The 15,432-nt window shown below is 40.3% G+C and overlaps 1 protein-coding gene across 1 annotated transcript in view; it reads left to right on the top strand.

Annotated features, from left to right (window-relative positions):
• Window positions 1–7,052: 7,052 nt before the first annotated feature.
• Window positions 7,053–15,432, top strand: part of PACRG (parkin coregulated) — a 168,798-nt gene continuing 160,418 nt past the window's right edge. The window contains 3 exon segments of the mRNA XM_032443568.1: window positions 7,053–7,094; window positions 7,097–7,256; window positions 7,744–7,922. Coding sequence (XP_032299459.1) covers window positions 7,053–7,094; window positions 7,097–7,256; window positions 7,744–7,922 — 381 coding nt within the window.

Below are 15,432 nucleotides of genomic sequence, written 5' to 3'. Positions count from 1 at the left end.
AGGAGACATGCTTCAGTCATAGCAATCTTGCCAGATTATGTAGTTTGGCAAGCAAAGTTAAGTACAACTAAAAGTTCGCTCTTGCAGTGGGCAATATTGATATACTCTAATCTTGCTCTCTCAGCCTAAAAACTCCTCTAAGCTCACTTCTGTTCATGAGGAACCGGCTTCACAACAGACTTGGATAGTCTTTATAAACTGTCTTCGACTTTCTCCTGCCATGTTCCTTCAATCAGCTGCAGAGCAGACATAATGAAATTGATGTGATTGGATAAAGAAAATCAATTTATTTATTTTTTAACATTTAGTTTCAGTAATCTGATTATGAAGCTTTTAGTAATAGTGTAATTACTTTGAAGTTCTGAACATATGTTTCCACTGAGAGTATTGCACAGAGGACTCTGTATCAGAAAAAGGAAGAAATAAATGTACCAAAAAATATTACAGCTCATCCAAAAACAAAACAAATGGAATGAGGACCACATGTCAGAAATGTAATGTTTCATTTTCATCATGCACAATTCCTTTATTTAACAGCAATGATTGAACTGGAAAACACTTTTTCCATGACTTCAAAGAATATCACCAGAAATTTGTTCATCTTCATTCATCTTCATTCATTTTAACCAGTTTCTGCGACTCTTAAACTTATCAAATCAATTTCTAAATGCTTTTCCTTCATATATCAGTATTGCAGACACTCTCAGTCAAAGGGTATGGGCTTGGAGTAGGAGGAAAAATACAAACAGACCACAAGAGCCATTCTAAAGTGATGGAACACAAAAAAGCAAGAAGAAAAGGTTCATGCTATATTTTTTCTCAGGTCAAACATTAACAGTCCTCATACAGGCATGAAAATGCTTAAGTGAGGAAAGTGATCATAGAATCATAGAAATACCCAGGTTGGAAAATCCCTTAAAGATCATCAAGTCCAACCGCAGCCTAACCATAGTACCCTAATTCTAAAAACCCGCTACTAAATCATATCCCTGAGCACCACATCCAAACGGCTCTTAAACACATCCAGGGATGGCGATTCAACCACCTCCCTGGGGAGCCTATTCCAGTACTTGATGCAACATGAAAAGTTACAGCTTAGTAATATCAGGCAGATTTCAGACTAACTCCAAAAGTAGGCAACAATGTTCTGATTTTCTCCAACTTGTCCAATGTCAGGAATAAAACAGACAAGAAGGTTCCAGTCAACTTTTCAGTTATTGTGTAATGTCACCCACCTTTCCACTGCTTCTGTACTGATCAAAATATATACAAATGAACTAGCTAAGACTTCCGGTACAATATTTAGAAACAGAGAAGTTGTTACAGTTTTTAAAGATAATATTTTATCGTATAAAAATGTGTCTACTTAGGAAATAAGCCCTCAGGAATACGAACACTTGCAAGACATAACACTGAGGAATAGAAGGCAGAAGAAACACATTATTAAATGACTGACAATCATATAACTAAAGCCTGCCTGCTCATAATCTGCAAAGACCGAGCTTTGGATGGAACCTGTGGAATTCTAAGTTATATAGTTATATATTTCCAACATTTCCATTTTTTCTTCTAACAGTCTCATGACAGAGCATCCTAGAGCAATGAATTTCTATCAGTAAAGGGGGTACAATGTGTTTCTGATTTGGAAATTCATTCCAGCTCTTGAAGAAACACTATCAAAACTGAATCTGATAGAGCTTTGGATTACAGTGTACCTAAAACAAAGAAATACATTACTTTGGCAGGGAATCTCTAACATATTACTTCCACATTTTGCTACAATGGGCCTTTTTTTCTAATTATTTGTGGTTAGAAATGGAACTTGGAATTCTTAGTTCTGATCTCAGATACCTTGAACCAAACATTTGGCAATAAATGCTATATGTAATTTGGTATGTAACAATTCCTCCTCCCTGCTCTCGAAGTTGTTTTCAGTTTGCCTTGGTCACTTTGAAAAGCCGGTAAGAGAGGGATTTAAATATAATCTTTTGTTTTACATTGTCTTTTGTGCCAAGGACTGCAAAATCATTGGTCAGCTCTGTATATGTTCCTGACGATACTAGAAGCTGACGGTGAAGATACACAAGAGCTACATAGATCAAATTGTTTTTGTCCCATTGTTGCTGTCTCCCACACATCCCACTTATCTTGAGCTGACTTTGGTTTTCACCAGGCATTTCTGTACGAATGAAATCCAGCAAAAATGGAGAGTGTTTTTTGGTACAACAATAAGTTTAATTAGTTCAAGAGTCAAATTACAAATATGTCAGTGAGAGGAGTGAAGCAGGATGTGCATATAGCAGCAAAGCCTGTGAGGGAAGAGGAAGGGAAAAAGAAATGGGAACCGTTTATTTTAATCACCAATTTGACTGGATCAGAAGACCTACAAGTCTGCTACAACAAACATTTAGCACAACACAAAAGTCATCTTAAATTAACACACGTTCATGTCTACCCACTCATAATTCTATTTACATATATATTACTAGTAACTAGACAATGCAGAGAAGGGTAGAGATCCTGCTCATTGTAAGGTAGCGTGAAATTGTGTCTTTAGGATCTTAGCTAAAAGACTCAGAAAACTGCACCAGAACATCCACAGCCACTGCTTTACTGATCTTAATGTGAAATATCTTAATGAATCAGATATTACATTACCGTCATTTATTTTGTGAGCAATTAAAAAACAGAATGTCATCAGGAAGTCTTTGTTTAGTTCTTGTCAATCCACACAGAATTTCTTCTGTCATCTTCAAAAATAACACCAGTGTATATTCCTTCTGACTAACCCCATATAGTTTAGTGCATTAGAGGCCCTCAGTCTTGATAAGATCCTCATATTCAAGTGACTATTTTTATTTTATCTTTTCAAGCAAATAAATAGTACATAAAATTGAACATAAGACCTACTGTTAGGCTACCACTTATATTTTCTCTCCAAAAGGAATAACTTCTCTTCAGCAGTGAAGAAAACTATTAAGAAACCTAGAACTAGTCAATGAACAACTAATGATTTAAGTCAACTAAGAAGTTATTTCATATGTAACATCTCAATCATGAAGCATGTTATCAGTTCCATTAGTTCCTGGCTTACAACAGAGTCCCTGTTTCTAGAAATATATTTAAATACAACATTTTCATCATTTCATCATGAATACATTATTACTTAACACTATTTTCTCTTGTTGCAGTGGTAGAAAAAACTGGCCTTAAAATGATTTTCAACAACCATTCCAAGACAACAATAACTTGTATGCAAGCCAGCTGCAAACCGAGATTTTAACCTAGGTTATCTTCCAGGACTTCTTCCTGACTTTAATAGGATTACTTAGGAGACAATTTTAAAGTGACAGTATCAGCCACATCAGCCATGCTTGACAGACATGGTGCTTAAAAGGTAGGTGTATTTATTATTTTTGCTGTAGTATTTAAATGCTCACTGAAAGAACAAGAAAAAAGAATATTCACCACATAACAGAGAAAGCTCGACATATCAGCACAGTTAGAGCTGTCTAGGACACCAAACAGCTGCAAATGAGCCCTTCAATAAAGTCTTCTCAACCACTGCTCCATGTTCAAGCAACAGCATTGCTGACCAGGAGAAAAAGTCACTAAAAGGAATCAACAGCAAACTCTATCCCCACATCAGCCATTAACCATGAAAATAGGCTCTCTAAGCATTAGGCAGCCTGGCACAACTGAAAAGAGAGAGAGAGCAGGGGTGACAATTCCAGCTTGCATTCATCAGGCCTCTAGGCTGATCAGTTTTCTTGTCATTGGATGTAATTTAACGTTAAACTCATGATTTCTAAATGTTCTTAGCTTCACTGATTTAAAACTTTGAATTCTCTCTAACACAAAGGTATTTCCACTGTTTCACAGAATGACCCGGGTTGGAAGGGACCTTAAGGATCATGTAGTTCCAACCCCCCTGCCTGGCAGGGCCACCAAACATACACATTTACTAGATCAGGTTGCCCAGGGCCCCGTCCAACCTGGTCTTGAACACCTCCAAGGACGGGGCATCCACAACCTCCCTGGGCAGCCTGTTCCAGGGCCTAACCACTCTCCTAGTGAAGAACTTCCCCCTAACATCCAACCTAAATCTTCCCTCCTTCAACTTGGATCCATTTCCCCTAGTCCTGCTATTATCAGCCCTTTCGAAGAGTTTACTCCCCTCCTGGGAGTAAGTTCCCTTCAGGTATTGAAAGGCTGCAATGAGGTCACCCCGCAACCTTCTCTTCTCCAGGCTGAACAAACCCAACTCCCTCAGCCTGTCCTCATAGGGGAGGTGCTCCAGCCCCCTGATCATCTTCGTGGCCCATCCTCTGGACCCTTTCCAAAATCTCTGTGTCTCTGTCTCTATGTCTTTCTATGCCTACGCCAGTGTTTCCACTGAAGCAAAAAGAGTTATTGAGCAAATGCACACATAAAAAAAAATTAAAATAAAATAAATCAGTGGGGAGGAAGCAAAGTGATAAAAACAAAAAATACACTGATTTTGAAATAAGACATGAAATCACTTGAGCTTAAGGTAAATGGTACAGAAGCTGCCCACAGAAACACTTTCATTTATAGCAAGCTCCCTTAAGAACCAACTGACAGCAGACAACAAAGCACAACACTATGGAACTAGAGACACTACTGCAAATATAGAAAGGGAATACAAATTTGACTCCACAGTATTCAATAGCGCATGAAGATTCCCATCATCCATCAGACAGAGAACATACATACAGTAATCTCTTTTCAAAATAACTTTAATTTAGTTAATTTAATTTCAAAGTAACTTTAATTTAGTGTTTCTCATTTATAAAATTAAATAATTTTCATTGATAAGAAATATTAAACATGCATCAATAAGTTCCCTGAAGTTTTTAACTGAACAACCCATCAGCACGGAACATAAGTGGATTGCAATGTATGAAGTAATACATGCAGAAGTGAAACGACAGCTGAGGAATCCTTTCAACCATGCTGAGAGGGTAGAACACACTGCAGAACAAACAATATTCTAAAAGCAGTCACAAAAGCAAGATCTGCTTTTGGATGTCCTGCAAAAGCGAACAGTTACATCATCAACTTGCTGACATGACATTCCAAATGCAGCTGTTACACAGCTGAAAATAAGTACATATGTATTAAGGGGAAACAGTTTTAAGCTGAAGGAGGGAAAATTTAGGCTGGATGTCAGGAGGAAGTTCTTAACTATGAGTGCAGTGAGGTGCTGGAATAGGCTGCCCAGAGAGGCTGTGGATGCCCCGTCCCTGGAGGTGTTCAAGGCCAGGTTGGATGGAGCCCTGGGCAGCCTGGTCTAGTATTACATTTGGAAACTGATGGCCCTGCCTGGCAGGGAGGTTGGAGATTCATGATCCTCAAGGTCCCTTCCAACCTGGGCCATTCTGTGATATGCGTAGTTTGAAGGCCTCTCTCAAGGAATAACTTCCAAAAATAAGCACATTTTAATTACGATATTATTTTATTTTAATTTTAATATATGATTAGTACTTGTTTTACAAATAAGATGATAGCATTTAAAAATCTATATGTAAGCAAATCTTTCTGTACAAGCCTTGACAAGAGAACGCAATACAAAGCAGGAGAACAAGTCATATGGACACTATTAACAGTCAGTGATGTATGTCACTTTGCACAACTGCAAAGTGGCATTAAATGGAAGATATAGGAAATTAAAAAAACAATTAAAGGAATTAATTGCCATATATTGCACAACTGTCCTGTCTTGCCACAAGAACTCACTGTGGACATCAAGCATCTCCAGCGTTCGAAGAACAACACATTTTGGATACTATGTTATCTACCTCATGATACAATTCTTTAAGCATTCAGATTCTAAATAGTGTTCATACAGATTACAGTCTTTCCACCTTTCCTTCCTACTATTCCCATCTTTGCCATAGTATTCCTGACTCCTAAGTGCTTTGAGGAAACTTTTCAGAGGGCGGGATGTTGGACTACATCATTACATCACGTGCTTGGAAAGCAATTCTTCTATTTACAGAATATTTTGGGGGGATGGGAGTGTTGGAAGATTTGTGCGTGTTTGTTTTTGCTTTCTTCATTAAAACAAAAGGTTGCTACTTAAATCACTTAGAAAGCAGCTCATATAAGGCAGTGTTTATAAGTTCGCATCTAACTGGGGAGCACAGTTCACGATCAATATTCAGAAACATTTGTCCACCGCAGAAAAAGTAAAGCAACAACTCCTCAGTCACGTAAAGCATGTCTGCATACACAGTGAACAAGCAGCAACCTTTCGCTGTGAAGGCTGAAGGCGTGAACTTCATAGCCATAGGGGTATTACCTCAAAGCTCTCAAAAGCAAACACTGCAGCTCTGCAAACACAGATTGCATATACTACAGCAAAGCAACAAAACAGCAGAGGACATAACATTAACATCGATATGGTGGACTACGTGATCCCCTATGCTTTCTTTCAGCAAAGCGTGTTGTCAGGTCATTTTAGCATACAACAACCCCGCCGAGCAGTGAGGCTGAGACAGGGCGCATGAGGGAGCGGCCCGTGCGGCCAGAGCCGGGTGGCTCCGCGGCAGGAGCTCACACAGACACTCGCTGCTTCGCACGAATTACAGCAGCAACAGCAGCAGCAGAAGGCTGCGGAGCCCCTCAAGAACCAAACGGCCAAGCTCCCAGCCTGCAGGAGGACTAAATCGCTTCTTTTACGAATACCTGCCAGCAAGCACCGTGTCAGGCCAAGAACGCCTCACGGCCAGACAGGTTCGTGAATCCGGCAATGCTTGCCCAGCGGTATTTACGTGGATATAGCGTAGAGAAATAACAATTCATTATAAACGACTCTAGCTGCAGGCCCTGGACGCGCTCTCACAGGGCTCCCTCAGCAGAGGGACGGACCAGGGCAGGGCAGGGCAGGGCAGGGCAGCGCTGCGTGCACGCGCCGTGCCCCCGTGCCCTGACCCTGACAGCGGCCACCCGAGCACCGAGACGGCCACGACCGCAATCAAACAGCCCTCATCGACCCCGCGGAGCCGACACCCGCCGCGGCGGCAGCCATGCGGGCAGGAAAGGGCGGATCAGCATCCGGGCTCTGGGCATGGGAGCGCGCTCACTCACCTATCATGGCGGCCAGGGGAGGAGGAGAGAGGAGGGGGCGCGCACGCTCGCGAGCCGCAGCTCGAGCCGGGCAGCCGGTAACAGCTGGTAACGGAGGAGACAGCGCAGCCGGCAGCGAACTGCGCGTGCGCCAAGGGGGCTGTGTGGGTAATGTAGTTGTGGCGTGCTCGGGTGCCTCACGTGGCTGCCGGCTTTCCCCCAGCGCACACAGACACACACAGACACGAGTTACACGAGTGTTTTATCTTATTCCTGCTGCCCGCTGTGATGCGGCGCAGTGCCCCGCCCGGTTCCCGCTCGTGTGCCGCGTGCCGTTCGTTTTGCTGCCCTTGTGGTTCCACCGGCGCTTCCCCCGCCCGGCGTCACGGCGGTTGTTGACGCGTTGCTTAGCGACGGGCTCTCGGCCCGGCAGGTGGCACAGGGCTGAGGGGGAGCGACCGGGGCGATCGGAGGTGAAAAGGGGCTGCGGGGACAGCGGGACCAGCCGGCAGCCCCAGAGCGGGGGCTGCGGTTCGAGGAGCGGGAGGAGGGCGATGCCGGCGATGCCGCTGGCTGCGGGGTGCGCGGGGCAGCTCGGTGCTCGGGGAACTGACCGGGGCCGGTCGTTGTCGTTTGCTTGTGCTTTTGCAGTCCGCGTGCCGATTCTCGCCCGCTGAAGGGAGATGGTTGAGGAGGAGGCGGGCGGCGGCCCCGCCAAGCCCGGGGGGAACAGGCTTTCCCAGAAGCAGGAGCCGTTGGGACACGTGAAGAAAAGCAAGCCGCAGGTCTCTGACGGCTTCACCGTTAAAGCCATGATGAAAAACACCGTGGTACGTTTGGGGATAGCGTAGTGGTGTTAAGTGGCGTCCTCAGACGTGTTCTCTGGGCGGGGAGAGAAGGCGTGGGTGCTGGAACTGCATCTGGAGTTGGCTGGTTGCTACGACTGCCTGCAGGTTGCACGGGACTGTTCCCACAAGGAACAGCCTGAGCATGTGGAAATGCAGGCTCCTGCCTTTCTGCAAGGTCCCGCATTGTATGGTACGAGCACTGTGTTAGCTGTCAGCCCATAGAGCAGAGTGCAAGGCTCCCTGCTCTGCAAAGTGCTGCCAGACGGTACTGAAGCACTATACGTGTAAGTGCCTGCACGTAGTCACATAGTGCAGGCTAAGTTTGATGTGTGTGTCACAAAGGACCTGGAAAATACAGTAATTCTTAAGCTAAACTTAGGAAACAGTAAAAACTTTTCACTCAAAACTAGATGTACACCAGCCTGTAGAGGAACTAAGTCTCCATTTGATATTTCAAAGGCCAAGGGGAATGGATCCAGCAAACTTCTTTTTCATTAATAAGCTATTTTCTAATGAACTTAAAGGTACATGAGTGAAAATAATGTGATCAAGGCTGTCCAAATTGCTTTATATTATTGTCTACTTTTATTGTTCTTAAGGAACAAATATAAAAGCTTCAACTAGTGCAGAAGGCAAATGGTCTCCATGTAAGTGAAGGAATTGCTATGAAACTCCTGGATTGCATTTATCTTTATTTAGATACAGTTCAGTGTTTTAACTCACTATTGTTTTTTCTGCTTTGCTTTTTTTTTTAAAGTTGTATATATCATTCTGATTTCAGCTGTGAAACATATAATTTCCCTTATTTTGCTATAGCATTCTTCTATTTGAGGTCTATACATTTGTTATCTGTAAGAACACCCTCTTAAGAAAAGTAAAAAATCCATCTTTTAACAAAGTTTAAATGGAACAGAAGTTCTTTACATAAATAACTTTCTTAGTATTAGTGAAATGAAAACTTGTTTCACCTTAGTGGGAATAATGCATGGCTAAGGCAATCCAAGGAGTGTTTTATAGATTGTTTAATTTGTTTGGTTTTAATTCTGTAGATGTAATAGACTCTGAGCTTAGCCTTTTTAAAGACATTTCTCTCTACAAAATTCAATTTACTAATACTTACATGTGCTTATTTATGTCTTGATCTGCAAGAGATACTTGATTTAGTCTAGAAGAATCAGTGATTTCAGCACGGTTTCAGAAATAGAAGTATTTTGTTTTTAAGAAGAGAACCTTGACTTATGAGTATAACTTGCTGTCACTTTAATCAGAATTCAACTTTTCTTTTTAAAATGTTGGAAATTTTATCTTTTATTGTCACCAGTTCTAACTTTCTAAACATCCATCTGACATCTCAACATTCCACAGGTTCTTTTCCTACCTCCCTGGCTCCATAGGAAGCAGTGAGACTGTCTGAAGTCCAAGGCTGTTTTTTCCAAAAGTTCTGAGTGAGGACAGGCAGACAGGAATTATTTCCCTGGGGTCAATGTGTGAAATGTCAGAATAGAGTAAGGATTATCTCACTGCCACTCAGTCTCTGTAGAAATGAGAGTTTCTTTTCTCTTTTCCAACAACAGACCTTGAGATTTATTAAGTACTCACTTGTCAGAGGTTGACATCATAGATGAAGTTGTCATGGAAGGCTTAGGAGTTGATTGGTGGGTTAAAGGCTAATATAGTTTAAGCATGGCAATTCTTTTTAACAGCATGACAGAGCACAGTGTCGTCAGTGACTTGTTCAGCATCTCTAGGTCAGACTGTGAGGTACAGATTAATAACCTTTGATGCAAACATGCAGTGAAAAGGGCGTAGGTTAGTGAATTACCATTATGTACATATGACGGTAAATATAGTAGAAAAGGTTCCTGAGTTCTTTGAAGTTTCTTGTGCAGGGTATGTCTTACTAAGCCATTTTTTCATGGAAGTTGCTGGATAAGGGTTGTTTTTTTTTTTCTGAAGTCTGTTTTCATAGTCAGTGATAAGTACAGAAATGTAGATATCTGGTGACTTTTGTAGAATATCCGGGACTATTCTAAGCTGTGGCGTATTACCTCCTAAATTTATTAATTGAAATACTTGTTTAATAAACATTCAACAGGCAAATTGTTTCAGAATTGAAGAATGTGTTGTATGTTATTTCCTTCTGAAATTAGAAATTTGTACAATGGTTGAATTTAGGAGCAAAATCCAGTAAAGGCTTTCTATACTAACAAGCTAGATACTATGACATTTTACATTTTAATTGTTCTATCCTCCAGTTAGAGTCAAGAGTGCCACATTACATGCTCACCAGTTCACCTCTACTGCGTGACTAGAATTAAGATTAAAATTAAAAACTTATAAGCTTTTATCAGGGATTATAATATTTCTACATGAACATGGACAGCAGGAAGATCATCATAGTATCATAGTCTCGTGCAGGTTGGAAGGGACCTTAGAGATCATCGACTCCAACCCCCGGGATTCAAGCCTCCTGTGTAGCAGAGCGGCACTTCTACCACTTGCGCCACAGGGGGATTTGAACCCAGGCCTCCGGTGTTGCAAGTGGCATTCCTACCACTGCGCCTGTGTTCACTTCTGATCCTCTCCAGACAATTGTCTATTTTTCCTGTCTTCTGTAACTGTACATACTTGAGGGAATAACATATTAATGCTCTGTTTTCTTCTATAAACTAGTGGTAAAAACACTTGTAAGGAGAGGGTGTATTTAGTGTCTGTCGTTACTAGCTCTAATGGATCTGATATTTTTTAGTACAATTGGAACATAAAACATCTCTTCATGAATGCCAAGCCAATAAAGCTATGAAATAATGTTCTTCATTTTGCTGTTTTTAAAGGACCTTGAGTTCTTTCCACTGAAATGCCAGTTTTGTCAGAAGAGGCAGTTATCCTTTCTCTACAGGTCCTCCTTTAGTGACACTAGTGGCAGTTATGTTGGAGTTTCCATCTGCAGAGTATCAGTCTTAACTCCTTTGACTAGAATACTGAATTCAAATCTCCTTCCTACTGGATGTGAAAACCAGTAGGGTTTATACAGAAAACATGGCTAGCACATCCATCTGTGTGTTCCATGAAGTCAGTCAGTACCTGCTGAGGTACTAAAGGACCACATCTGCCCTGTGTTTAAAGCATAAAGCGAGAATGTTTACTAAATGGACTTAGAAGGGAGGTGGTACTAAGAATTGTTTGATTCATGTATTAAAAAGAAAAAAAGCAAAACATGGCTATTCAACATGGGAGAGTCTTTGCTATGTGCAGAAACACGGCTTCCATCTCTAAAAAGAATGTAATTGTTTATAAGTAGAAAAAAAAAATGTTATTTAGATTACAATCCTGGATTTTCATCCCTCTGTTTCTCATTTAGGAGCCTGTATTGGAATGAACTCTGAGTCTTTGAAGTTTAAACTCCTTCAAACTATTATCAGCACTGTATGTAGAGGACTTTCTCACCCTTTGATAATAATTCAGAGCAAGGATTCCTTTTTAACCACAGAGATAATATGATTTCATTTCAATTCTGAAACTTCTGATTACGTATTTTTTTTCATATTCTCTCAGCCTATGTAACCAAAATGACTTATTTTATTTACACTGTAGCAGTAACAGTGTTTAATCTGATTTTATGACTATAGAAAAGTGCTATTTGCAAGAAGAAAGTTCAACATTTCTACTACAGCAGTTAATTTACTGAAAAGATAGTAAGTTTTGGAGCAAATAATAACAAATTAAAGGTGTATTTTGTTAAATGTGCATCGGACAGTAATATGTGTGTTTTTGGGAAGCTTGTCCTTGTCAATAGTTTTGTACAATCTACTTTAGTGAACTGTAAGGGAATTTTAACTCTTAGTGCTCTGGGAGGCTGTCCTATCTTCTTCTTGTTTCAGGCTGTTTTTTACTGCTGTCACATATTGTGCCTACATTTGTACAGTGGCGGAGCTTGTACATTTGTAGATCAGGGAACTGATTCTGCTGAACAGTACTCCATCTTGTTTAAGCTAAATGTAGGTGTGTGGTCTTCAGGGCTGAGGAGAGCAAAGATCCTTCCTGCCACAAGGCTCTTCATTCCTGCCCTCCTACCTGTCCTGAAAGCATGCTTCTCTGTCGCTCCTTTTGTGTTTGCATTGGTGTTTCTTACAACTACGCAGGAGGCTGGCAAATAAATACTGCAAGAAAAAGGGAAAACAGAAATGTGTTATAAGCACGAACCTTTATCTGCAACATCTCCATCTTAAATCACTCAAACTAGTTGTGAAGCCAAGTTTTAGCAGAATAATTTCACAAACACCTAAAGCAGAGTAAACTTGCACTATATTTGAAAGTTGTGATTTTCATCCCTGATCATCTGTTCTTCCTTTATGCAACAGAAACACTTGTGTGGCCATGCAGGGAACTAGGCTAGGGTGTAGCTAAACCTAGATTAAAAGCAACAGTTTTTTTTTTTCATAGTGCAAAATTAACTTACAACTCACAATGGTGTAAACTAACAAATCTGCCACTGTTGCACCATTGCCCGCTTCTGCTGCATTCCTGCCTCTTCTGTAACACTACTCATAGTTAATGCAACTGAATCAATGAGGCGCTTCAGTTGCATTAGATCCCAACATGAAAGGCTTCAACACAGTGCTGTTGTTTTTTTTTCCCTTCAGAAAGGGAAAATATCTGTGTTCCTTTCCAATCCTATTTCTTTTACTATAATGAGCACATTAATATTGTGTAGTGATCATGATAGCATAATGTCAAAGCAGAACACTGAAAGACACTTAATGCTTAAGATCATAATACCTTCTAGGAACCTTTAGTTTGTATTAAGTTTTCCAGCTGTATTTTATGTGACTTAATCATACTGCTTTTGCTATTTAGTACTATAAGACTTTAAAATCAGCCCTTAATTTTTTGCAAATGTGAGGGATGGTTGATATTTTTTGTTTCTACAGTGATAAGATGATAAGATTTGCTTAATATCCTCAAGCATATGAAGAAGTCATACTGTTTCATTTATGAAGATCTCTTACACACTTAAACCTCTGGTAAATCTTTGTTTTATAATTCAGTCATTTGACTTAAAATAGATAATAAACAGATTGAGTTAGAATCCCTTCCATATTTTTGATTGATGTTTCTTAAGTCACTTCATCTGACTCATAATATTTAACATATAAAAAGACCTTATACAATTTTAAATTTCATAGCTAGAGGAGGTAAATGTAAATTGATTTTAAAACATGATGACAATGTTTCAAGAATCTTCTGCTAATCAGATTTTTATGAACTAATGAATAAAATATTCTAACTAGAGACAGTTAAAAGGCAGTTGTCAAATTATTTCAATGCTGGCGCTGAAATTCAAGTGTTTTAAACCTTTGTAACCTAAACTAACATAAAATAGCAAATGTCACATTAAATTCTTGAAAGTATATGATGGAAAAACTCTTGCAATGTCACAGTTTACATACCAGTTAAAATCCTGCAGAGGTTTGAGTATGTGAGTGTCTTAGTCTTGTGTTTCACTGAATGAAGTGAGCACTTCGTTTTCAGGGGCTTGACTCCAAGTAGAAGAAGAAAATTTTAGAAAATAGGCAACAGTCTCAGAACAAATTTCTAAGCAGCCACCATGTTGAGTCCTGGGCAATTATCAGAAGCCCATATTTCCCAGATTTATGTAGTTTGCTCTAACAGTAATGCCTCATTTATTTCCACGGAAACTATATGAGGGACAAAGGAGCACAATAACAATGTTTGACAGAGAAGATTCTCAGCTACAAAACACTCTTTTTCAACACTGTCACCACTATTAGCAATGTATTTACACCAGTGATGAACAACAGCCTGCCTGCTGGGTTTGTGAAAATCTGCACCAGTGGAGGTGATCCACTGTCATTGCTGCCACTGCTGAAACACACCACCCAGCTCTTCACTGTGTTCACATCCACTGTTGGTCTCCATCAACATTCAGGAAACATCAGTGGATGTCAGTGGGTACAATTTTCTCCACATAGAGGAATTCAGTGAAACACCTTTGCTTCAACTGCACTTCCACATCAGATGCCATTTTGTCATACTGCACCTCTGCTGCCATCTGTCACACAGCAACAGAATGTAACAGAATATTGATGAGAAGAGTCAACCTCTACTGCCTTCCCACCAACATTTGCCTCTGACATTGTGGCCAAACGGAATGAAATAGGAGACACTACTTGTGGAGCATCCCTTATTGCTGAGTTGGAACGCATCTGCTATAAAGCTTTCACACCCAGACTTCAAAAGTTCCCATAGAACGTACAGATGTACCCTTTCTTTTAGAAAGCTGATAATTTGAAATCTTTTTTAAAAAATGTAGCATCTTAAATGAACAAAAACATAGTGAGACCAATTCTTTGTATAGGGAAGACTGCTTTGTTGAAGGAAGTGAAACTCCTGTCTAAGCTGGATGTCTTAATCCTACGTGGTAGAAAGGGATGAATAATGGCATCTGCAGCTCTTTTCTGAAATTGTTCTGTGGGGCAAAAACCTCGTATATAAGACAACTCAAGGAAACAGAAATCTTGTCCAGACAGTGAGAAATCTTGAGCTCTATTGAATAATCACTGTTCATTTTAAAATTGAGAAGTTACTACAGATGCAGAAGCTGCATCTTCTCTCCAGCTGCATTCTCTGCAATCATTAAGCAGCCTAGGCTTTGTACACTGTTGATGCTTTGCAAAGAGCAATGACACTGTGAATATAATAGGACATAGGTTTGAAATTGGTTATGTCTGGATCTTGTTTGGGCTTGGGCTAAGATGCAGAGTTGGTAACCTAGGTGCCATTATGTGTATTACAGTCAGATATGAAAATCACGATTTTCAGAACCGTTCTACGTGTGGTTGTCTCTAGTCTCACCTACCCCCAAGCATCCATTATGTCTAGGTTGTTGCAGAGATATAAACAATCAACACTTCAACAAAGAATGGATTAAATACCACCTGAATTGACAGCACATATTACATTTTATATGCTCTTTTGGCATGAGTGCCAAAAATACCCCTAATAAAAAATCTGTACATAATTTCTGAATTTGGTCGCAATATTTAGCAGCATCATACAAGATCATGTCGGAAGGAAATGCTATTCAGTAATGGTATTGAGTTGATTATAAATAGAAAAATGGCCTATGGATTGTACAGCACAACAGTGAGTAGGACAGGATATATTTGCAAGGAGAAAGGGTCTGAAATTTATGCTTGGAAAGCTGTACTGGTATGAAGCCCCTTGAAGGAAGGGAAGTATTGACAAAAGGACAAGGCTGGGATAAGAATGGGACAAGGAAGCCATAGAGAAAGCTCTTTCTGGGGAAGGAGAGTGCAAAAGATGTATTAAAGATGGAGTGAGAGGAAGTGCTTGAAGTGCATAGGTAGATTGGACTCTGTAAGGCTGCATCAGTGTTTGATAGCGGCAACAGATGTTTATCAGCTGAGATGTGTGCTGCAGCTAATTCTTATATGATCTGTTCTAACTA

The sequence above is a fragment of the Coturnix japonica genome, chromosome 3 (assembly GCF_001577835.2).
Source record: "Coturnix japonica isolate 7356 chromosome 3, Coturnix japonica 2.1, whole genome shotgun sequence".
Taxonomy (NCBI): Eukaryota; Metazoa; Chordata; class Aves; order Galliformes; family Phasianidae; genus Coturnix; species Coturnix japonica.
Note: the sequence above shows the minus strand (reverse complement) of the source record. Positions and strands in the feature narration are given on the sequence as shown.